The 24,453-nt window shown below is 43.0% G+C and overlaps 2 protein-coding genes across 5 annotated transcripts in view; one reads left to right on the forward strand and one right to left on the reverse strand.

The window, feature by feature from the left end:
* Positions 1–10,262, forward strand: part of LOC122542542 (tetraspanin-3) — a 50,283-nt gene extending 40,021 nt beyond the window's left edge. Inside the window, exon 7 of the mRNA XM_043680396.2 lies at positions 9,606–10,262. Within this exon, the coding sequence (XP_043536331.1) occupies positions 9,606–9,698 (93 nt within the window). The 3' untranslated portion in view covers positions 9,699–10,262. The remainder of the gene's footprint in view (positions 1–9,605) is intronic.
* A 9,828-nt stretch (positions 10,263–20,090) lies between these two features.
* Positions 20,091–24,453, reverse strand: part of LOC122542541 (proline-serine-threonine phosphatase-interacting protein 1) — a 107,702-nt gene continuing 103,339 nt past the window's right edge. For all 4 annotated transcript variants that reach the window (XM_043680394.2, XM_043680393.2, XM_087982161.1 and 1 more), the window contains one exon: positions 20,091–22,713. In XM_043680394.2, coding sequence (XP_043536329.1) covers positions 22,582–22,713 — 132 coding nt within the window. In that variant the 3' untranslated portion in view covers positions 20,091–22,581. The remainder of the gene's footprint in view (positions 22,714–24,453) is intronic.

Consider the following 24,453-nt stretch of genomic DNA (forward strand, 5'->3'; position numbering starts at 1 on the left):
AGTAAGATTAGGGCCAGTCAAGGACAGTAGTGGGAAGTTGTGCGTGGAGTCTGAGGAAGTAGGAGAGGTGCTAAATTTCATCAGTATTCACACAGGAAAAAAAATGTCGAGGAGAATACGGAGATATTATACTAGACGGGATTGTAATTCATAAGGAAGTGGTGTTAGCAATTCTGGAAAGTGTGAAAATAGATAAGTCCCCTGGAATGGATGGGATTTATCCTAGTATTCTCTGGGAATCTGAGGAGATTGCAGAACGTTTTGGGTTTGATCTTTGTCGTCATTGTCTACAGGAATAGTGCCAGAAGACTGGAGGATAGCAAATGTTGTCCCCTTGTTCGAGAACGGGAGTAGAGATAACCCTGGTAATTATAGACCAGTGAGCCTTCGGTTCTGGGTAAAGTGTTGGAAAAGGTCGTAAGAGATAGGATTTATAATCATCTAGAAAGGAATAAGTTGATTCTGGATAGTCAACACGGTTTTGTGACGGGTAGGTTGTGCCTCAAAACCTTATTGAGGTCTTTTGAGAAGGTGATCAAACAGGTGGATGAGGGTAAAGCGATTGTGGTGTATGTGGATTTCAGTAAGGCATTTGATAAGGTTCCCCATGGTAGGCTATTGCAGAAAATAGAGGCATTGGGATTGAGGGTGATTTAGTGGTTTGGATCAGAAATTGGCTAGCTGAAAGAAGATGGTGGTGGTTGATGGGAAACATTCATCTTGGTGTTCAATTACTAGTGGTGTACCACAAGGATCTCTTTTTGGACACTGCTGTTCATTTTTATAAATGATCTGGATGAGGGCATAAAAGGATGGGTTAATAAGTTTACGGATGACTCTAAGGTTGGTGGATAGTGCCGAAGGATGTTGCGGATTGGAGAGATGTAGATGAACTTGGTTGAGAGGTGGCAAATGGAATTTAATGTGGAAAAGTGAGGTGATTCGCTCTGGAAGGAGTAACAGGAATACAGATTACTGGAGTTAGTGGTAAGGCTTTGGTCGTGTGGATGAGCAGAGAGATTTTGGTGTCCATGTATATAGATCTCTGAAAGTTGCCACCAGGTTTTTAGGGTTGTTAAGAAGGTGTACGGTATGTTAGGTTTTATTGGTAGAGGGATTGAGTTTGAGCCATGAGGTCATTTGCAGCTGGACATAGCTCTGGTGCGGCTGCACTTGCAATATTGCATGCAGTTCTGGTCACCACATTATAAGAATAATGTGGAAGCATTGGAAAGGATGCAGGGAAGATTTACCAGGATGTTGCCTGGTATGGAGGAAAAGGCTGTGGGGGACTTGAGGCTGATTTCTTTGGAGGGAAGGTTGAGAGGTGACTTCTTAAAGACACAAGATAGTCAGAGGGTTAGATAGGATGGACAGTGAGAGCCTTTTTCCTTGGATGGTGATGGCTAGCATGAGGGGACATAGCTTAAAATTGAGGAGTGATATATTGAGCGCAACATTGAGGGCCGAAGGGCCTGTACTGCGCTGTGGTGTTCTGTTATGGAGTGTCATAGAATCATAGATTTCCTTCAGTGTGAAAGCAGGCCCTTCAGCCTGTCAAGTCCATACTGACCTCCCTGAAGAGCATCCGACCCAGACCCACTCACCCAACCTATGCATTTCCCATAGCTATTCCACATAGCCTGCCCAGCTCTGGACTGTGGGAAGAACCCCGCACAGGGAAAATGTGCAAACTCCACACAGCCACCCAGGGGTGGAATTGAACCCAGGTCCCTGGTGCTAAGGCAGTAGTGCTAACTGCTGAGCCACCCTGTCGCTTACTGTATCTTTAAAACTCTTCTCAGTGTGGTGGGGACATGGTCATTGAATATTTTAAGGGCAGAAATTAATGGTTTCTTGATTGAAGTCCTTTGCGGGGAGGTCAGGCCGAAATGTAAAAATAGAGGTCAGATCATTGGTCATGATTTTATTGAATAGCAGAACAAGGTGGGGGAGCTGAGTGGAAGAGTGGCGCTGGAAAAGCATAACAGTACTCGCTTTCTCCTATGGGGAGCTGAGTGGTCTATTTTCTGTTTATTCATGCAGCTCCCTTTATTCCAGTCCCACAAGAAACGAGCTAATTGTTAGATGTTGGCATTCAGAAATCCAACCTAAAGCACTAGTTTTAAAAGTTGTCCTTTTCGCTTCACATCTTTGCTTTTTTTTCTGGATCTGTAACAGTTGATCTTAATTTATTTCTGTAGTTTTTGCAAAACTTGTTGACCCCAAGCTTGGTCAAAAATGTGGCAGTAAAGTTGTCATTTATGCAATGGCCTTCAAAAGTGGATCTTTTGTTCCAGTGACTGCTTTGCTGATGGGCAGCTGGCCTGCAGTAGTTTCTACTTTGCAATTTGATTCAGGGTGTGGGAAAGGTTGTCATGAGACGGCATAAAGAGTATCCCTTTAGCATTGTAGTCTACTCCGTTATTTACCAGTTTGATTTGTGTGACTCACCCTTGGGCAAATGAATAACTCTGCATGGAACAATTGGAAATTCTCTCTCTGGTGGCTTTGTAGTTTTTCATCACCCTCCCCCCACCAATTTCTAATGCTTTTGTTTTCCTCTCTCATAGAGGAATCTCCTTTTGATTTACAGATTTTTTCCCAAATGCTGATGAGGAAAAAAAACTGCATCAATTGTGCCTTGCCATGTCCAAAAGGGATCTTAATGCACCTCAGAAACAATAACTTTCAAATTTCAGGCCTCTGTCATTGATTTACATGTAGCAAATTCCAGGATACAATGATTAGGTAATATATTATAGCATGAGTTGAAGCAGGAATGTTGATTTATTTGCTCCTTGAATGGGTTCATGGGATCTTAAGGTAGGTTGTTTGGTCTATCTAATTAGGTGGCTCTATTTATGTTACGTTGCTCACAAAGCATGATTTTGTTTTTGTTGGAACTCTGGCAGTTTCCCTGAAACTGAATGACAAGACCTGTGATAAACTGACTTCCCATGTTTATTGCAGCATGGTGGTTGATCTGATTTGCATGCATTTCAGTTCCAATAGTGAATACTGCACAACTTGCAGTGTGCACATACAAAACTAAAATACTGTGGTGCTGGCAATGTGAAATATAAACAACAATTCTGGAAATACTTAAGTAATGCAGCATCTATAGAGGGAAGCAGATCTAACTTATCAGATTCTGATTCAGGATTATCAACCTGGAGCATTACTGCTTTCCCTCTATGGAATCAGCCAGACTTGATTGATTATGTCAAACATTTTTTATCTTCATTGCACTCTGTATGTGGAGGTTATACATGCAACTATCATGTGAGCATCAAATATAGTAGTTTTGTGTAACATTGGTTCCTTGAGAGAATGCTGACACCCTGAAAACCTCAGTAGATTGTGCAGTACCCCTGCCAGTGAAGTCATTCCATCCTGTTTGCTCATATTTATTTGTGCTCATCTGGACGCTGCCTTTTTAAAATCAGTCAAGTGTTTCTCAGTGTGCATGCACAGAGCTTCTGGCATGTGCAATGTGACCCTGTTGGGTTGGGAGACATAATGTGGCGGTGCCAGTGTTGGACTGTAGTGGACAAAGTCAAAAATCTCAACACCAGGTTGTAGTCCAACAGGTTTATTTGGAAGTACAAGCTTTCGGCGCATTGCTCCTTTGTCAGGTAGCTAGTGGGGCAAGATCATAGGACGCAGAATTTATAGTAAAAGATCAAAGCATAATTCATGATGCAATGTATTGAACAAACCTAGATTGCTGTTAAGTCTTTAATCACTTAAAATGGGGATGCAGGTTGGTAGAGTTGTGTGGTGCTCAAAGCACAGCAGGTCAGGCAGCACCCGAGGAGCAGGAGAATAGTCAGCCATGAATTTACACACGGTCTTCCAACTTTAGATCTGGCCTAGCTTCATAGTTTGTGTAGTGACTTTGTTCCCGATCAAGACAGGAGAAGATGACTTGTGATGCAGCATAAAATTATACACTTAAGAATGAATCTCTCACTGCTCTAGGTGACACTACAGTTGGTTTACCTAATCTGCTTTGCTTGGAACTCACTTGTAATATATGTATTGAACTAGTGCAGTTAATGTTAGGCTGCAAAGTGCTGGACCTATTTACAAAAATAGATGGTGGTTTGAGGAGCTATTTATGAGATTGTCAGCTGGCAGAATTAATAGAATGGTTTTCTAATTTGTGTCCAAATGTGGAAAGGAGTTTTATTTAAGTGCTATTTATGAGTGGTACTTTGTGAACTGAATCCAATCGTTTGCTCATTTAATGTGGAAATGGAGATAAAACTTTACAATAAAATCTCAAAGCCTGTATGGCAAATGCTCTGACCTTAGAAGTATTTCAATGGAAGCTGATATGAAAAGCCTTGAAGTTTTAAAATACATCTTATCCAGCACCAACAATGGGAAATAAGTTGTTGTTTATCCCATATTGCCATTTGATTAGCTATGCCTTCTCTTTGTATTTGTCCTTTTCTCCAGATATTTTCATGCCTATACTTGACAAATTATTATCTGAATTGTCTCCTTCAGGTTTCATCTCCCAAGTTTGCTTTTTACTGACTAATTTTGACTTCCTTTGTGTGCCAACACCACACGGACAGCAACAATTCAAGAAGTTCACATATCATAACCTTGAGGTCAATGAGAGATGGGGCAGTAATGCTAGTACTTTCTCTATATTTCATTTTTGATGTGTGGACCTCCAAGTTCTCCAAAACTGGAAGTTAGTGCATCGCCATTCCAATCTGTGTGCAGAACCTCTGTGACCATAAGATGTAAGATCAGAAGTAGGCTATTTGGTCCATTGAGTATGCTCTGTCATTCGATCGTGGCTAATGTGTTTCTCAAGCCCATTCTCCAGCCTTTTCCCTGTAACTCTTGATCCACTTACCAATCAGGGACCTATCTGTTTTAAATACATTCAGTGACTTGGCCTCCACAGCACTTTGTGGCAATGAGTTCCACAGATTAACCAGTCTGTTTTGCAAAACTTATTTTTTGACAGGTTGTGGTAAATGCATTGAGAATGAGTAGTTAAACCAGATTGTGAAAACATTATAAAATGGAGCAACAGTTATCCTTGTTGGTTAGACTTGTCTTAACCTACAGTTCCATTTTGTGGTTATTATTTGTGTGGTTTCCTATAATAGGAAAGATATGCTTCACTAATTCACTCTCTTGCCCCACACACAAAAGTTGAAATTGCAGTCATTAAGTTGTTAGTCAAAAAACTGACTTTTGGAAAATAAACCGGACCCAGCCCATGTTGTAAAGGCCTATTCGTACGCCAAATGATATTTTATAAATGGTTTTCAAGCTGTAACTTTTTAAATCCTTTCCAAGCTGTAACTTTTTAAATCCTTTCATGTGTAATTTTTTTCTTTGAATTACTGACGAGATGAGCTATGACTGCCATTTTGATGGAATTTGCTTTTACATTAATAAAATGTAAAATCGTGGTTGGTTAGTGATTACAAGGCAAGATTGGAAGGTTCTTGTGTACTTTTGTCAGCTGCCTGAGTAAAGCGAAATCAGGTTGACTGCTATCTGAAGCTTTGAGGAGAAAGTGAGGTCTGCAGATGCTGGAGATCAGAGCTGAAAATGTGTTGCTGGAAAAGCGCAGCAGGTCAGGCAGCATCCAGGGAACAGGAGAATCGACGTTTCTGGCATAAGCCCTTCTTCAGGAATGAGGAAAGTTTGTCCAGCAGGCTAAGATAAAAGGTAGGGAGGAGGGACTTGGGGGAGGGGCGTCGGAAATGTGATAGGTGGAAAGAGGTGAAGGTGATAGGTCAGACTGGGGTGGGGGCGGAGAGGTCGGGAAGAAGATCTCAGGTTAGGAAGGCGGTGCTGAATTCAATGGATTTGACTGAGACAAGGTGGAGGGAGGGGAAATGAGGAAACTGGTGAAATCCGAGTTCATCCCTTGTGGTTGGAGGGTTCCTAGGCGGAAGATGAGGTGCTCTTCCTCCAACAGTCGTTTTGTTGTGGTCTGGCGATGGAGGAGTCCAAAGACCTGCATATCCTTGGTGGAGTGGGAGGGGGAATTGAAATGTTGAGCCACAGGGTGGTTGGGTTGGTTGGTCCGGGTGTCCCAGATGTGTACTCTGAAACGCTCCGCAAGTAGCCGGCCTGACTCCCCAATATAGAGGAGGCCACATGGGGTGCAGAGGATACAATAGATGTGTGTGGAGGTGCAGGTGAATCTGTGGCGGATATGGAAGTTTCCTTTGGGGCCTTGGAGGGAGGTGAGGGGGGGAGGTGTGGGCGCAGGTCTTGCACCTCCTGCGGTTGCAGGGGAGGTGCCGGGAGTGGAGGTTGGGTTGGTGGGGGGTGTGGATCTGACGAGGGAGTCACGAAGGGAGTGGTCTTTACGGAATGCTGATAGGGGAGGGGAGGGAAATATATCCTTGGTGGTGGGGTCCGTTTGGAGGTGGCGGAAATGACGGCGGATGATGTGCTGTACATGGAGATTGGTGGGGTGGTAGGTGAGGACCAGGGGGTTCTGTCCTGGTGGCGGTTGGAGGGGCGGGGCTCAAGGGCGGAGGAGCGGGAAGTGGAAGAGATGCGGTGGAGGGCATCGTCGACCACGTTGGGGGGGAAATTGCGGTCCTTGAAGAAGGAGGCCATCTGGGTTGTGCGTTTTTGGAACTGGTCCTCCTGGGAACAAATGCGGCGGAGTCGAAGGAATTGGGAGAATGGGATGGCGTTTTTACAGGGGGCAGGATGGGAGGAGGTGTAGTCCAGGTAGCTGTGGGAGTCGGTCGGTTTGTAGTAGATGTCCGTGTTGATTCGGTCGCCTGAGATAGAAATAGAAAGGTCGAGGAAGGGGGGGGGAGGAATCTGAGACTGTCCAGAGGTTTCGTGTCCTCCTAATAAGTTAGAAAGATTTCAAACAATTCAGAATCCAGAGTTTGGGGGCTCAGAATTTGAGGTCGGGGTGGAAGGTGTTGGTGAAGTGGATGAATTGTTCAACCTCCTCGTGGGAGCACGAGGCGGCGCCGATACAGTCATCGATGTAGCGGAGGAAAAGGTGGGGGGTGGGGCCAGTTTAGTTGCGGAAGATGGATTGTTCCACATATCCTACGAAGAGGCAGGCATAGCTGGGGCCCATGCGGGTGCCCATGGCTACTCCTTTCGTTTGGTGGAAGGGAAGCTACCTGTTTTATTAGTCTTTATCCACCCCCAGTATTTGAGTACAGTTTCAGTTTTGCATGGATTGTGTTCTGGCTGTCAGAAGCTGCTACTCCATAAGGATGCTAACTTGATGTGGTAATGTGCTTGATGCACGATTCCACAATTAGGTTAACGTGGCATTTTCAGGAAATGAAGATTTCTGAAACATCTAATTCATTTCATTTAATAGTCTTCATTTGGCTAACCCTTAGTTTGATTGTAGTGCAGACATGAAAGAATGTTTATATACTCTGAGTGGTCTTAGTGGTGTAAAATCCTGGAATATTTATGTATGTACTCAGTGAATCCTGAAATTGAATGCAGAGGTTTCGTGTCCTCCTAATAAGTTAGAAAGATTTCAAACAATTCAGAATCCAGAGTTTGGGGGCTCAGACTTGAGCGTTCTAAGCCAAATTGTTGTGTACCTTTTTAGGGCATTATTTCATACTGGTACAAATTGAGCTGTGGTATTATGGCATCCGCTCAAAGCTCAGTTGAAATATCCCTCATTCTGAACTGCACTGACCCTTGAGCATACTGATGATTTGGAGGTGGATATCATGGTTGCTGTTTGAAATGTGGAGAGAGGGTGTAAATACTGTGATCAAAGGTCTTTCAGTTCCAGGCTACCCCTGCAAGTCTGGATGACTGCTACATGTTGGCTTTACATGAATAAGTTGAAAAGTGTGATGCTGGAAAAACACAGCAGGCTAGGCAGCATCCGAGGGGCAGGAGAATCAACGTTTTGGGCATAAGCCCTTCTTCAGAAACGTTGCTTCTTGGATGCTGCCTGGCCTGCTGTGTTTTTCCAGCACCACACTTCAACTCTGGTCTCCAGCATCTGCAGTCCTCACTTTCTCCTTTTTACATGAATAAGTTCAACCATGACACAAACTCCATCTGTTGAATGTCTTTTCTTAATGAAACCACCTTGATCTTCTCTGCAACATGTTGATGTTGCTAATTTATGGGTGCAGGTCATAGATGCTGGACATCCACCCCCTCACTACTAATTTTTATGCTGTTTGTTCTCCTCACTTGCAATCTCTCCTTTTTCTTTTTACTTACACTGTCCCCTGCCCAAAGACAAAATTTGAAGGCAAAGACAAAACATGATTGCGATTTGATTTTAGTAAAATCTCATTTAGCAGTCTAAACTCTAAGCTATGGTGTTTAACCCTCTGAAGCTTACCATCTTGGTACTCTCACCTCCTTTTAAGACTTTCTTTAAATGAACTTGCCATCTCCTGTGCATGATGTCAAGTTCTGTTAATGTCCTTGTGATGCATCTTTGACAGTTTTCCTATAGTAAAGGTGCTATAAAAATCTGTACCATAGATTTTTGAAGCAAACCTTTTCAAGCTAACCTTGTATTACATTATATTTGGTGGCACCAATATTCTTAATTGTGTAGATATTTTAATCAACCTGGTAAAATTTTTAATGACACACAGGAACAGGTGGTACCTGAATGTGGATGGGGTCTGTATAGTTGAGAAAAGCCTGGCATTGCAAATTTTGTGATCATAAAAACAGGAGATTAAGTTGAATAGCCTTTCCATAACTTTCTCCCTTTTACCAGATGGGAGTGAAAGTAAAGAACGTACAAATGATACTATTTTATTGGGCATCGTTCAGTTCAGTGCATAATGGACCCGGTTGTGTACTCTAGCCAGCATTGTTTATTATATCCTGCTGGTGAACACTCCCCTGTGTGATGTTTATAATTTATTTAACTCTTGGAAGCCCTGTCCTATTGCATTATGTTTATTGATAATGAGCTCTCCAGCCTGTGTGCAGTGTTACAGAAGTTCAAGGAAAATGCAAATTTTTCATGTTGCTCAAAAATGTGACTTTCCTCTGCAATGCTGTCATCTGTATTTGAAACAAAATTGGTCTTTTCCATTTTCTAACATCCCCATGTTGGATAGGTAATAGATTATTGCACCTTTTAGATAATGTCAACCCAGTCCCTCAAACAGTGCTCTTAGGCACAAGAAACATTCTGGCCTATACATAGCATTTCTTTGGGAAAACCAAATCACTACAATGTTCTAAAAGACAAATTTAGGATGGATTGGAAAATTTTACACTTGTCTGATCATGGTCACATCTAGAAATGGGCATAAAAGTAGACACACGTTTTTTTGATTTTATTCTAGAGCTGATTAGATGCTTCAATGGCGGACTTTGGTTGAATTAAGTTGGGCCTTGCCTGTTCCTTACGGTCTTATTTGGTTAGATAGTGGAATTGAGCTGTGTAACTGTCCTTGCAGTTTTATACACTATTCTTTTGTGGGAGGGTATTGTACGCGCATATAAGCAGGAGGCCACTGTAATGGAAAGCAAAATGAACTGATTATAAAGTTTGTGTTTGAATGAACCTTAGCAGAAAGTTCTCTTGCTTTTATGTCTCGCACCAGTAATTACTGTTTTCTTCCTAGTTGCTGGGCATGCTGTGCGCCTTCGTTGTGCTGTGCAGGCGGAGTGGCGATCTTGCCTACGAGCCCCTTATTCCTGGAGGGATCTATGCATAAGCTGTTGCCTGGGTGTTCTGTTCTCCCCTTCTCCCCCTTTCTTCCCCCCCGCCCCCCCTCCCCCAACCATCCCCTCGATCAGCCTGCCGTTTCCATCATTGGAAAGCTCAGACTGGGTTTCTGGCATTGAAGTGGTTCTTTTGTATATATCAAGTAAATCTAAAGCACATTTCACAGTCCAAGCTGCTGGGTTTAGTTCGCACAAAAGTGCACACTCAATGGGTGCACTGAGAGACCCTGTATAACTAGTAGAGATTAAACTGTACAAAAATGACTACTAAAACTGTAGCAATCAAGGAAACTCTAATTGCAAACTGATCATTTTGAAACTGATCTTCCAAGATTTATGCATTAACTTTCTTGTCCTTAACCTATCAACTGAATTTTGTTTTAGTTTTACTGTGTACTATCAAAATATTTTACATTGTATAGTATTTTTTCCAGTTTGTCTGTGTAGTGAGTTATAATGAGAAGTTTTATGTTGTCCCTTGAAATAATGCAGCCTTTTAGCAAGGATCGGGTATGTGAACTGAATTAATGAAAATAAAGATTGTTGAAACCAAAGTTGTTGTATTCTTTGTTGGTTTAAGTGTGATTTAGGTGAACAAACACAGTACTTATAAAATTGTTCTGCACCAAGCCAGGTAGTTCACATGCACCTATTTGTTTCATGTTTTCTAATGTCTGCTGATCTTGGGATATTTTAGTACAGTTCTTCGACCCCTTGTGAATGGGAAGTATAACAATTAAATTGTTCACAATCACTTGAATGTGATCATCTTCAACAAATATCACTATAAAACTATCTCATCATTTGTTAGTGTTATTTGTATGATATGCAAGAATCAATCCTTTCTGAAACTAAAAGAGAAAACTTGTGGGGGTGATTATAACTTGGACAACTTGAAAATTCTTTTGAAGGGATAGCTGTGTCACCAATCCCTAATTGTGCTAGAACTGAATTATTTTGACAGGCCATTTCAGACAGCAGTTGAGTCAACCACATTGCTGTGTGTGCAGTCACATGGAAGGGCCAGGTAAGATTGACAAATTCCTTCCATTAGTGAATCTGATTTTTTTTTTTTGGATAATCAATGATGGGTTTTGTAGTTACAATTGCTAGTTCAAAGTTTGAGAGAAGATTTGTAGCTCGGGTGCTCGTTGCTGTGGTTCTGTTCGCCGAGCTGGAAGTTTTTGTTGCAAACGTTTCGTCCCCTGTCTAGGTGACATCCTCAGTGCTTGGGAGCCTCCTGTGAAGCGCTTCTGTGGTGTTTCCTCCGGCATTTATAGTGGCCTGTCCCTGCCGCTTCCGGTTGTCAACTGGAAGCGGCAGGGACAGGCCACTATAAATGCCGGAGGAAACACCACAGAAGCGCTTCACAGGAGGCTCCCAAGCACTGAGGATGTCACCTAGACAGGGGACGAAACGTTTGCAACAAAAACTTCCAGTTCGGCGAACAGAGCCACAACAATTGCTAGTTTTCAATTCCCGTTTTAATCAAATGAACCAGTTGCTATAGTAGGACTAGAAGTAGTAGTTCCAGACCATTAGCCTGGGCCTCTGGATTAGTAATCCAGTGACATTACAACAACACCCCTATCTTCTTACAAACCCATTTTGTGCCTGTTACCTATATTTGCAGTGAAAAGAGCACTGCATTCATGGTAGACAATATAGCATGCATCGGGTTCATGCAGAAGGTAGTTAACCAGGGACTGTGAACTATCTAGAATATTAAACCTATTGGTAGTGCACAGTCTGAAGTTCAACCCAGAAACATGGGTACGAAATCTAAGCTGATACAACCTGGGGAATTCCACTCTTTGCAAAGTGCCTTTTTGGATGCGACAAAAACCAATAAAACTGTCCTGTGGCATGATTCAAAGAACAGGGGAGTTATCTAGAATGCCTAGCCATCAAAGGATCCAACTAGTCACTTAATGCCCTTTTTGCCTTGAGTGGAGACACATTTAGCTGTCATGCGTCCTGTGCTACAAATAATTTTTGCTTCATACTGTACTCTGTTTAGTAAAGAGCTTTGGGGTAGTCTCAAGGTGCATTTATAGATGTTCAGCCAAAGATATTGAGAAAACAGTCAAAACAAAAATGGTAAATCTCTAAACTAATTACAAGTAAATTTTAAACCTGCAAGAGGAGCTTGGAACTACAAAGTAGTTTGAAGCCATTTGATTTTCACATCTTGTAACCAAATATAAATGTGTAAAGTATTTCATTGGCTGTAAAGCACTTTGGAATATTCCAAGATGGTAAAGGGTATTACATAAGTATAGTCTTTAATTTTATCTCCAGCTAGTGCCTGTCTCGACCAGACAACAGGGAGAGTGTTCTACTTAGCTCTGGTATTCCTGATATTTACATACAAGGCGTTGGCATGGTCTAACTGAATTTCCAGGAACTGTCATGCCACAAATGACTCTCTATTATTTATCAACCATAGTTCTTAACAATGAATAGTGTTTAGTATAGCTGATGCTGTTTAAGCCTAAAACAAGATAAATATTCAGTTGTCCAATCTTGCAGGTATTTAAGGATTGTGGCAAAAATTCTCTCTTTCCACAGTATTTAATCAAATATTAGCCCCCCACACCCCCACCACCTTAACCTTTATCATAGATTTTGAGGCTGCCATTATTTACAATCCTAACCACTACCTGAATTTTTAAGCAAATGTAGAGCCAGCTTGAGGAACAGTTGTGTAGAGGCCAGGGAACTTTACGGTTAAGTGGCCATCCTATACTGAGTTAATTGAGCTCCATAGGATAAACAGTACAGGAGCTTCAATGTGGGTCCTCGAGTAATGGTGGAATGGTGAGGAGGGGGGGATTAGGGGAAAAATGACTGGTGATAGGTGAGGTGGTGGTGGGGGGCGGGTGTGGAGGAAAGGAGCAGGATGATGGCACAGTCGGGGGCAACACAGATTTGCTTCCAACCTTGAGTGGCCATCTGTGGAGTTTGCACATTTCTCCCAGTGTCTATAGGTTTCCATCAGGTGCTTCGGTTTCCTCCCACAGTCCAAAGATGTGCAGGTTAGATGAATTGATCATGCGAAGTTGTCCATCGTGTCTAAGGAATGTGCAGGCTAGGTGGATTGGCCATGGGATAGGGTAGGGTAGAAGGTTGGGTTTGGATGGGATGTTCCTCTGAGTCAGTGCAGACTGGCTAAACAACTTCTGTCTGCACTGTAGGGATTCTAAGAAAAAATGCCCTTGTTCGTATTTGACATTTGTGCAAAAGGGCATCACGCAAGTTGGTTGTGCTCTGCTGCCTGCAATTTGTACTCAAATAATCTGTCACTAAACTGCTGGAGGTCTTCTGGTGCAGTCATCAACCTGCCTGGCAATGTTATCAATCTTCAAGTCCTTCTAATACACCAATGGCAGGTGTAAGAGTTGGGTGCATTCCTGGTCAGGCATGCATGGACTTGGCCATCACTGTCCCTAACTCTGGGCCACAGCACAACAATAGAACCATATGATACCATAATAACTGCAGCCTGGATGACCAGAGGCAGGTGGGAAGAGGTTCTGCTGAGCTTGGCTGACCGGTGCCAACACCACTGGGTTCAATCCCTTTTCTGGCTGGCTTGAATTCAGGGCCTGCATCCTTGCTGTACTCCACGGTAGTGGTGCTGCAGGTCTGCCCGAACCTACAGTAGAGAACTAAAGCAGAAGTTGCTCGCACCACTGTAGTTTGAGCGCTTGACTGGTGCAATACAACATAGCTCAGCTTCACGGTCATGGGAGAAAAAGACAGAAGTAACAATCAGGAATTACAGCTTGTGCCATTGTTCACAACGCTTTTGTGTTTGGTGTCACGGTAAGAACTTTCAATAGACTCTGAGCTGCTTTGATGTTACCTGATCTACAAAACTGCTCTTTGTACGAGGCATCTATTGTTTTACTGCAGGGCAGGCTTCAAGTTTTATTGTAAGCATAGTATTCCTAATGGACTTAATTTGTCAGCCCGTGAGAATGTACAAACATCAGAACTGTTAACTTGTTTTATTGCTATGGGGGGGCAGAGGACAGAGTGAATCAATGATGTTTGCCTATCATGTGTGTACAGTCATGGAGATATCTCATAATGATCCAAGTATAACCCACAATCTCCACTAGTTTCTTCAAGTCTCAAATTTTAATGATCTTACCAGAAATGGAATTACTTGTGGGTGGCACGGTGGCAGGTGGGCGGCACAGTGGTTAGCACTGCTGCTTCACAGCGCCAGAGACCCGGGTTCAATTCCCGACTCAGGCGACTGACTGTGTGGAGTTTGCACGTTCTCCCCGTGTCTGCGTGGGTTTCCTCCGGGTGCTCTGGTTTCCTCCCACAATCCAAAAATGTGAGGGTCAGGTGAATTGGCCGTGCTAAATTGCCTGTAGTGTTAGGTTAAAGGGGTAAATGTAGGGGTATGGGTGGGTTGCTTGTTGGGTCGGTGTGGACTTGTTGGGCCGAAGGGCCTGTTTCCACACTGTAAGTAATCTAATCTAATCTAATCTACTCTTAATTTTTTTTCATCTAATTATTACCAATTACTTTTGAATGCACTGCCCCCTCACTTTGAGGTTCACCTACATTACCAAATAGAATCCTTCGTACCCCAATGACTACTGACCTTTGCCGCCTTTAAATATAGGCCACTTATTCCAGCTGTATCCTTGTTCTTCCCTTACTTTGAGACGAAAGTCCTAACCGTCAAACCAGAGTCAGAAGATTGTAGGGTTCAAGCTCCATTCTTGAGAACCTGAGCATAGAAATCTGGGCTGATGTGGAAGAGCAATAGTGGGGGAACGCTGCACTGCCTGAGGTGCTAAGTCTCCAATGAGATGTTGAATTGAGGCCCTTTCTGGCCTTCATCAAAAACTGTCCCATGGAGAATAAGGAAATTTCCTGTGTCCTGATCAAACCTATCCCTCCATCAGCATCACAGAAAGCAAATAATCATTTGATAGTGAATTAGTCATTGGCAATAAAACACCCACATAGTCATAGAGATGTACAGCATGGAAACCTACCCTTTCCGGTGCAACCCGTCCATGCTGACCAGAGGTCGGTGAGTCCAGAACTAGAGGGCATAGGTTTAGGGTGAGAGGGGAAAGATATAAAAGAGACCTAAGGGGCAACTTTTTCATGCAGAGGGTGTGGAATGAGCTGCCAGAGGAAGTGGTGGAGGCTGGTACAATTGTAACATTTAAGAAGCATTTGGATGAGTAAATGAATAGGAAGGGTTTGGAGGGATATGGGCTGGGTTCTCATCAATTTTTTCTAAATTGGAGATTAAAGCTGTCCCCTTCATCATTTTCTGCATTTGAACTGAGACTCAAGTATGTTTCAAAAAGTATTTAAATTTTAATAAATCTACCCAATACCACTGTTATTCAATATCTGGGAATTCTTATCAGAGCTGGCATTGTGTGGTATGGCTTAATTCCAAAGTATTAGTTAAAAAGGAACTTAATGCTTCCAGCAAACGGTAATCTATTAGTCCTCTGCTGCAAGATTTGGTTACCAGACAAATAGATTGATCTGCCTTTCAAAGAAGAGAGACAGAGGTCACCTTTTACAAAGAGTCTGGGAGGCTTATGTACATTGCTTATGAAACAGCTCTGCGCAGCGAAGGGAAAGGGAGAAAGTTACTGTTGATCCAGCCTTCTGCCATGAGTGAGTGTGGTGCATTTCATGGGAATGTCTGTTCCAAAGAGAATCCATGATAATTATTCTAATTAGGGCTGACCTTGAGGGCAGGATCATTGTCATCCTGCGACCCAGAAAGGCTAACGCTCAAGAATTTCCCAGGATGGAGTCTGACATCGACTTATAGTCTTGAAGATGAATGTTTCTTCTAAAATAAAATTTAGAAACCATCATGAATTTGCAAAGAGGAAGCTGAATGAGGTTCGTTAGCAGAATCCATCTTAAAAATGTAGTTTAGTGAGGTTTTGGTAAACTTGCAGTTTACAGATTTTAATCAAATTTTTGTTTGAAAAAATGTTTGCTTGCAATTTTCTCAATACGTGATAATAGTAATAACTTGTAATTCGGCTTATGAATTCAAATCCCAGCCATATGAAATTGAATAAATAATTGCAGCAGTTGTTAAACAATTGCCAATGTCTTGGCTGCAATAGCTGCTGAAGAAACTTGACCACTTCTCAAGATATAGGAGAAATTTTTTTTTCAGGAAAGTGCGTGCTGTCACCACATGCTAATGTCAAACACAATTTTTCGTCTCTCATTCAGTGACTTCTTCACTCCCAATGAATCCAAGTGAGCTATGTCAGTGTGTGCACCCTGTGCCAGCTTCCTCACATCCTACTTGATTTAGCCCTCCGAGTACCCTTCAAGTCCGTTCTCCCTCAGTGTTTATACCAATAATTACAGTTATGCTAGTCATCTCATCCACTTCCTGAAGTAGCAGGTTCCAAACTCTCATTACTCTGGGTGACCATTTTTCCAGAATTCCTAATTGGTTTTATTTGTGTTCTATGATTCTAAATTTTGGCCTCTCCTGTAAGTGGAAACGTCTATGTAAATGCAAGAGAGGGATTTAATCTCCAGTCACGTCTCAGCCTTTCTCTTCTCGAGAATAGAGAGCCAGCATGTTCAATGTTTATTGATTGGTGTAACCTTTTTGATTCTGACCTCTCCCTGTGGTTTTTTTTCCCCACCTCCAGCACTTTAAAGGGAGAAACTGCAGAGATGGGTGAACAGGAAACAACAAGTGATGTCATTCCAACTCTCATGGCTGCCAAGAATAGGGCAGCATGGTAGCAGTGGTTAGCATCGCTGCCTTACAGCACTCGGGACCCGGGTTAGAGTCCACCCTTGGGTGACTGTCTGTGTGGAGTTTGCATCTTCGCCCCGTGTGTCTGTGTGGGTTTCCTCCAGATGCTCCAGTTTGCTTTATCCATCAAAGTTCTGCAGATTAAGGTGGATTGACCAAGCTAAATTGCCCACAGTATCCAGGGATCTCCAGGCTAGGTGGATTACCCAGGGGAAATGCAGAGATACAGGGATAGGATGGATCTGGTGGGATGCTCTGTAGAGTTGGTGTGGACTTAATGGGCTGAGTAGCCTGCTTCCAGACTTGGAGGCTCTATGGTTTTAACTATTGGCTCTATCTCACCACCTGTAGGTGGACCTTGTTACTACAATCCCTTCATAAGTCTATACAAATACAATATTTTGCTGAAGCTTGTTTCAAGCATTTGTTCCTATAGTCTTTCAAAGAGGCCACACTGCAGCCCATCTCCCCCATTTCCCTCTTTTCCATTTTGTATTAATCATCTTACTTGGGGACATGGCAGATATCTTTGTAAACCTTAGCTACGCTTACTACTTATAGGTCTTAAATTCTGCACCCCTCCCTCACTGAGAATGGTATGATCAACTGTGAACTGCAGTTAGGGAAATGAGGGGAAAAAAAGGGGCCTTGTATTAACTTATTACGTTATGGTGAGTTCCACAAATGAAAACCGATTAGAATTGCAGCTTGCTTGAGCTGTGTAGTTAATAAACTCCACAACCTTTTTAAACATACACTGTCTCCTCAGTCAATTGATGGAGAGAATCACTGGACAAAACCAGTGTTAAAATCCTCACAGGAGGCCAGTCATCTCCCCTTGCTGAGGCCAGAGATAACTATCCAATTTGTCCCACCCCTTATCTTCAGGAAGATATCTTCGCATTGGAGGCAGTCCTGCAAAGGTTTACTAGGTTGACCCTGAGTATGGAGACCGGCTTAGAGATTAGGCCTGTACTCATTGGAGTTTAGAATAATGAGGGTTAAAATGTTAAAATATAGGGTTGATGCAGAAATGCTTATTCCCCTGGTCGGATAGTCCAGGACCAGAGGGCATCATCTCTGAGCAACAGGTCACCCATTTAAATGAGATGAGGAATTTCTTCACTCAGAAGTGAATGTGTAGACTGGAGAGGGTTATTAAGTATTTGTGACTGGCTGGTTTTTAATCAGCAAGGGAATCCAGGATATTGGATAAAAGACAGGAAAGTAGATTATCCAAATCAGCCATGATTCCAATTAATGACAGCGCAGGCTGAATGGCCTATTTCTGTTTCATCTTTATGGTCTCCCCTGTTCCTTGCCTTTAACATTTATCCAGTTCCCTTTTGAAAGTTACTAATGAATCTGCTCCTTTTAGGAGACATTTAACAGACATGTGAACAGATGAGGAATAGAGGGATATAGACCAAGTGCAGCCCATGCAGGATTAGTTTAGAATATCATGGGTTGACATAGACATGATGAGCAAAGGGGCCAGTTCCTGTCCTGTACTGGTCTGTACTGACTTTTCCAACTGTACATTCCAAATGCAAACGTATTTTTATTCTCTCCCAACCCCCACCCCCCCCCCCCCCCCCCTATTGCACTGAAAGTTTTAAGCTTCCTTGAGATAAATGATTGACTTTGTCACACTATTGGTGTTCAAAGTAATATTTTAATGAATGAATTCCTTTTTATTCCCTCCTGCAGTGTTCCATAGTTAGTGATATAGGAATAATATTTTAAAAACATTTGAGTCCTGCCCTGGTCTTTGTGAATGTTAAGCTATGTGCTCTGTGGTTAAATCATATGTGACCACAAGGTTTCTATTTGGGTGTTTGATGACCCCCCACTACTCATGGCATTCCATTGAAGTGCTAATACTGTGCAAGGCTATGACAGCACATACATTTTCTATCCTGATTACATTTCCACATCAGAGGAGAAATATGTGGGGCAAGGTTTCTTGTGTACAGCAAGTTAAAAGGAAACTTACTGTCAAACTTCTAATCTCGTCAGAGTTGGCAGACTGACCTTTAACCACTATAGCCCACATACTGATCCCAGACTACGTAAACTGGGGTCTGCAAGGATATTTGTTTTTGGTGGGGGGTTGGGGGGGGGGGGGGGGGGTAGAGAGAGGGAGGAAGGAGGGAGGAGGAGTTGGAGCTGTAGAACTGGCCCAGAGTGCAGGGCTGACCTTACCCTTAGCCCTGAGCAGTGGCCTGTCTGTAAATGAACGAGAAACTATCGGAGGTATCATCTCTTCTCTCTCCACCATGCTCCTATCATCTTTCTCTGCCTCTCACTGTTCTTGCCAAGGGCAGACTATCTTTACAGTGAGAATTAAATACACCCATCTCATTTAAAAGCAACATGCTGCAGATACTGGAGAGCTGAAATTAAAGCAAAAAAAAAGTTCAGAAACTCAGCAGATCTGGTAGCAACTGTGGAGAGCATGAGTTAACTTTCAAATTGGGGTGGCATGGTGGCTCAGCAGTTCGTACTGCTGCCTCCGAGTCAAGGACCCAGGTTAGATTCTAGCCTCTGGCACCTGTGTGGAGTTTGCACGTTCTGGGTCTGTGGCTTTTCTCCAGGTGTTCCAGTTTCCTCCCACAGTCCAAAGATGTGCAGATTAGAAGAACTGGCTATGCAAAATTGTCCATAGTGTTCAGGGATGTGGGGGTTAGGTGCATTAGTCAGGGTAAGTGTAGGATAATAGGGGAGGGGAAGGAGTCTGCACAGCTTGCTCTTCAGAGGGTCGGCGTGGACTTGTTGGGCTGAAGGGCCTGTTCCCACACTGTAGGGATTCTATGATTAAATCCAGTATGACTTCAACTGAAACTGAAGTGAAAGGAGCTGAAAAATGATTGCTTTAATGATGTTTTGTAGAGGGAACAGAGCTGCTCTGGAACGGATGGTGGGTGTCCAGAGAAAAGGAGGATTAGTATTTAGCACTGCTGCCTCAGCACCAGGGACCATTCCACTGTGTGTGAAGTAAGTTTTCCCTGTGTCTGCAGGGGTTTCTGCCTACAGTTCAAAGATGTGCAGGTTAGGTGGAATGGCTATGCTAAATTGCCCATTGTGTCCAGGGATGTGCAGATAAGCAAACAAGGATTAGCCATGGGTAATGCAGGGTTACAGGAACAGGATAGGAAGTGGGTCTAGGTGGTGTGCTATTTGTAGAGTTGGTATGGACCCAATGGGCTGAATGGCCTGCTTCCAACCTACAGGACAACAGCAGTGGTAAAGGAGTGATGGAGATGTCATGTGTCTAAGTGAGAAAATTGGACTGTGCAAAGCAGACCTAAGTGGATTGGCCATGCTAAATTGTCTGTAGTGTCAACAGGCTGTGCAGACGAGGTGGATTAGCCTAGGTGGAGGGAAGGAACTGCTGTCCTTACATGTAACCTACATGTGACTCCAGACCCACATCAATGTGGTTGACTCTTGGCAGCCCACAACACCCTCATCCCGTGAGTGAACAATTCTTTTTAAAAAGAAGAGGTCACAGAGTTTCTAGCACCCTCTACTGTTAGAAGGACAGAAGTCAGCCAATGCATATTTTAAAAATCATTCATGGCAAAAGTTCATTTATAAACTTTATTTAGAATACTGTGGGTCACAAGTCAACACATTTGAAAAAGCCACAGTTCACACCAATAAGCGTCGTGGCTATATATTAGTTTAAGTTCTTCATTATTTACATGGCTAATACTTTAAAATCTTTAATAGTCTACCATGTGGACACTCCTCTGGCACTTACATAAACATTGACTTATATTATACACATAGGATATATAAAATTATATGCACCTTTCTATACATGATACTGCATTAGTCACCTGACATGTACAAAGTAAAGGTGTACCGGTTTCATTGTATTTAGTTTGATAATCACATCCATAGTAATGTTTACACTCATTTGATGAATACAAGTCTTTCTCTAATTTTAGAACATGCAGGTGGGTTGGGAAAAGACTCATTGCGTTGCACCGCACCACCGAATGACCAAAAGCTTGCAAGTACACCAGGAGAGTCAGCTGTTTACAGGTTTCGGCTTATATCTCCATAAGCAATTTCATTGTTAAGTGTAATGAGAAATTTGTAACAGCAAGATGACCCCAAAGTGTTGCATAAATACAAAAACTGGACACCAGGAAGTGCTCTTAGGGTTGGTTATTTTAACCAGCTGCTCCAAATCAATTAAAAACAAAAAAAAATTATCTAAAACTGGTCATTTCACTGTTTAAAAAAGGTATAGCATAGCTCAAGCATAGAAATAGACAACACTAGAAATATACAGCAGTGTCTCCCAGCTACAGCTGGCATATTACAGAGATAAAAAGACCTTGAGGGTCACTGCATCCAAGGGTGGTGGGACAACAAAAATTGGGTATGAGAAAAGTAAACGTGCAGGGCCACAGGGGAATGGGACTGACTGGGTTACTCAGAGCTTCGACACAGAGTGAATAGGCCAAAATGGCCTCCCATCTACCATTATGACTCAGTTACAGTTATTCAGAAATCCCTTCTGGAGATGCCTTGAGGACTGAATGGGGCTTGACGTGATGCCTCCTGTGCTCGATCAGTTCAAGACAAAGCCACAAATAACGACCACTCAAGTGAGCTGCCTCCAGCAAAGAGTTGATGCTTTCAGGGAAGGTGGGGACAAGATTGGAAGGATACAACATGTACAGTAAGTCACACACTGTCTGCTCTGAGCTTTTCCTCAGCAGCTGGGTACGTTGGGTCATAGTCAGGGCTCCTGGGCCTAATTCTACCATTTGCAAGGACCAGGGCAGTGCAAAGAGTGCAACACTACCACCTGCAAGCCCCTCTCTGAGCCACACACCATCACTTGGAACTGTAACACCATTCTTTTGTTGTCGCTGGGGCAAAATCCTGCAACTCCCTCTCTAACAGCACAGTGGCTCTCTGTATTCCCATATGGATGGCAGTAATTAAAAGGCATTAGCTCAGCATTTTGTTCTCCATGGTAATCAGGGTTGGACATTAAATGCTGGCCCAGCCAGCTACACCCACATCCCATAAACAAATGTTTAAAAGCTCAACAAGATAGAGCAGGAAATCTGCTGGAGTGAGTTTGGGGAGTGAAGGATGTGAATTAGTAGGCAGAGGAATAAACAGTAAAATCACCATAGTCCAACTCTCTAATCAGAGAGCAACTGCTGTTGGTGATTTAACCAGAGGGTCACGACATCTTACATGAGGGAGGCGTTTGAGAAGGGGAATCCTTCATGGTAACCTCAGCTGCTGCAGGAATGGAGCCCACACTGTTAGCATCAGAAATCTAGCAAACTGAGGTAACCAACCACTAAATAATAAAATACTCCTACCAAAGTTAAAGCTAATAATGAGCTAAGTCTGGCACTGGCCTTTAAATGACTGAGAATTTATATTAAATTCAACCACTGAATTCTCCACTTGCTTCAGGGTCAACATCAGCCCACAAGCACAATTGTTCCAAGCTGGTAAATTTAACCAACACAGTCCACAGGATGGTTGCTGTGGGAAGTAGAAAAATATAACACTATTGTGGTAGAAACTAAGGGTTGAGAAACACTGCTGAACCAGAGAACAAGGAAGTTCTGCACTGGGTTAGAAATGCTGAAAGCTACATTCCTCACTGTGTCACCAACACCACTCACTTGAACAGCACACTAAAGAAAGTAATTAGTTATCTCAAAGTTGGGTGTGGGGGGAAAAAAAGGAGGTATTAGTGCAATAATTGAATATTTTAAAATGAAATATTCACACAGCAAGATGAGCACAGTTTAAAATAGACTACCAAAGCATCATTTCACAAGTATTTTCCACAGGAACTGGCCAATCAGTGAGGCAGGTGAAGGCCACAGGAGTGACGATCAAACATCAGTTGAACATCAATCTACTTCAGAAAGCTGTGGATGTTCCCACCTAACTATGTCACACACACATTTTAAAAAGTGAAACAGCTTGCTGTGCTTCCCCAGCCACCTTCAGGGATTACGGTTTCTCTCGACCTGTTCCAAGGGATATGGAGTTTAACTGGCGTAGCTGGCTGGTCTCTGATGCTCTCAAGCTTTCTCCAGGTAGGTGCTTGGGACTAGACCACTCCTTCCATTGCGACTTGCTGTCCACCAGCCATCCTCGTTCTCAGCCGTGATCTGGATGATGTCATTGGCGGTTATATCTAGCTCATCGCTGTTCTAACAGGGCAGAGAAAAGTGACATTAGCATCTCCCCCATCTGACCGAGACTCCTATAGTAAAGAGAGTTGGGCACTTTCAGTCCTGTTACTGCCAAGCACCAAGCCACCCAGTAGTTTTCTACTTGCAGGTATTCTCACTTAAGAACGACCAGGGAATAGCAGTGAAGGGGTAAGTGGAAATGGAGCTCTCTTACAGAGGATTAGGCTGAGGACCACACTTGGGCAGGAAGATACTTTAATCTCAGTTGTTATCTCTCTTTTTATTCACTCAAATGATCTGGGCTTCACTGGGAGGGCCAACATTTTATTGTCCATCCCTAGTTGTCCTTGAAAAGGTGATGAGGAGTCTCCTTCTCGAGTCACTGGTTAAAAAGCTAATAATTGGTATCAGTATTGGGATTTTACAACACTTGTCCCATGCAGTGTGGGCAGATCCATTCATTCACAGGATCTGGGCACCATTGAGAAGGTTAGAATTTATTGCCCATCCCTAATTGCCCTGAAGATGAAGAACACGATGTGGAGGTGCCAGTGCTGGACTGGGGTGGACAAAGGTCAGAAGTCACATGACACCAGGTTATAGTCCAACAGATGGGATTTTCAAATCACAAGCTTTTGGAACGCTGCTCCTTCGTCAGTTTAAGTGACTTCACTTGATGAAGAAGCAGCACTCCAAAAGCTTGTGATTTCAAATCAACCCGTTGGCCTATAACCTCTGACCTCAAAAGGTGACCACAAGCTTTATTAAATATAATTGAGTCACACGCTAGGCCCGTTTGAGAGAGGAGTTAAGAGTTGACTGCTGTGGATCTGAAGTCATGTAGAGGATAGACTGTGGAAGGACAGTCAATCATCTTCTTGCGTGGCATTATTAAATAAGATGAGTTTTTACAATTCATAAGTTTACTGTCACTATTACAGATATGAACTTCTCCAACCCAGATTTATTCTATTTAAATTTCCCTGGTAATACGGTGAGATTTGAACTGGTGTCTCTCAAGCATTAAATTAGGCCTCTGGATTGCTAGACCAGAAATATTGACACTGCCACCACACCCATGAAGTGACCATTACAAGAGAGTGTTTGATGCTTACACTGGGGACTTGAAATGGGACAAGTGTTTTACACCCCAGCATTGATGCCAATTAAACTTTTCAACAAGTTAAAGAAAGTATTTTATTCGTTCCAGTTTGTGGTTCAGTAGCTAGTCCATAGCAGAGGGGGCTCAGATTTAATTGCGATGTTACACCATTTCTTCATTGTTGTAAATGGTATCTGGTACCTCTACCTTTTTGTTGCAAAGAATGTGAATAACTCAATAGTCTGTGAAATGCAGGCGTGAGGACAGCAGAGAGTCCCAGTCCCACTTCCTACACACACTTCCCGCAACAAACCCACCAGGTAAATCTCCTGGGATTCAGCAAACCAGGTCAAGCAGGCCTTGCCCTGCACAATTGCCAACACCACCTTTTCAGGGCAGTGAGGATAGGCAATAAATACAGCCTCGCCAATTTTATCCACACCTCAAGAGTAAATAGGGACTTTAAAAAGGAACAGACTACTGCTTCCGAATGTAGGGAGGTGGGCAGCATAGTCATAACCCAGGCAAATGCTCTAGAGAAAGTGAGGACTGCAGATGCTGGAGATCAGAGCTTAAAAATGTGTTACTGGAAAAGCGCAGCAGGTCAGGCAGCTTCAAAGGAGCAGGAGAATCCTGAAGAGGGGCTTATGCCCGAA

The sequence above is a fragment of the Chiloscyllium plagiosum genome, unplaced genomic scaffold (assembly GCF_037043375.1).
Source record: "Chiloscyllium plagiosum isolate Xiang-an unplaced genomic scaffold, Cpla_swu_hap1 HiC_scaffold_42, whole genome shotgun sequence".
Lineage (NCBI taxonomy): Eukaryota > Metazoa > Chordata > Chondrichthyes > Orectolobiformes > Hemiscylliidae > Chiloscyllium > Chiloscyllium plagiosum.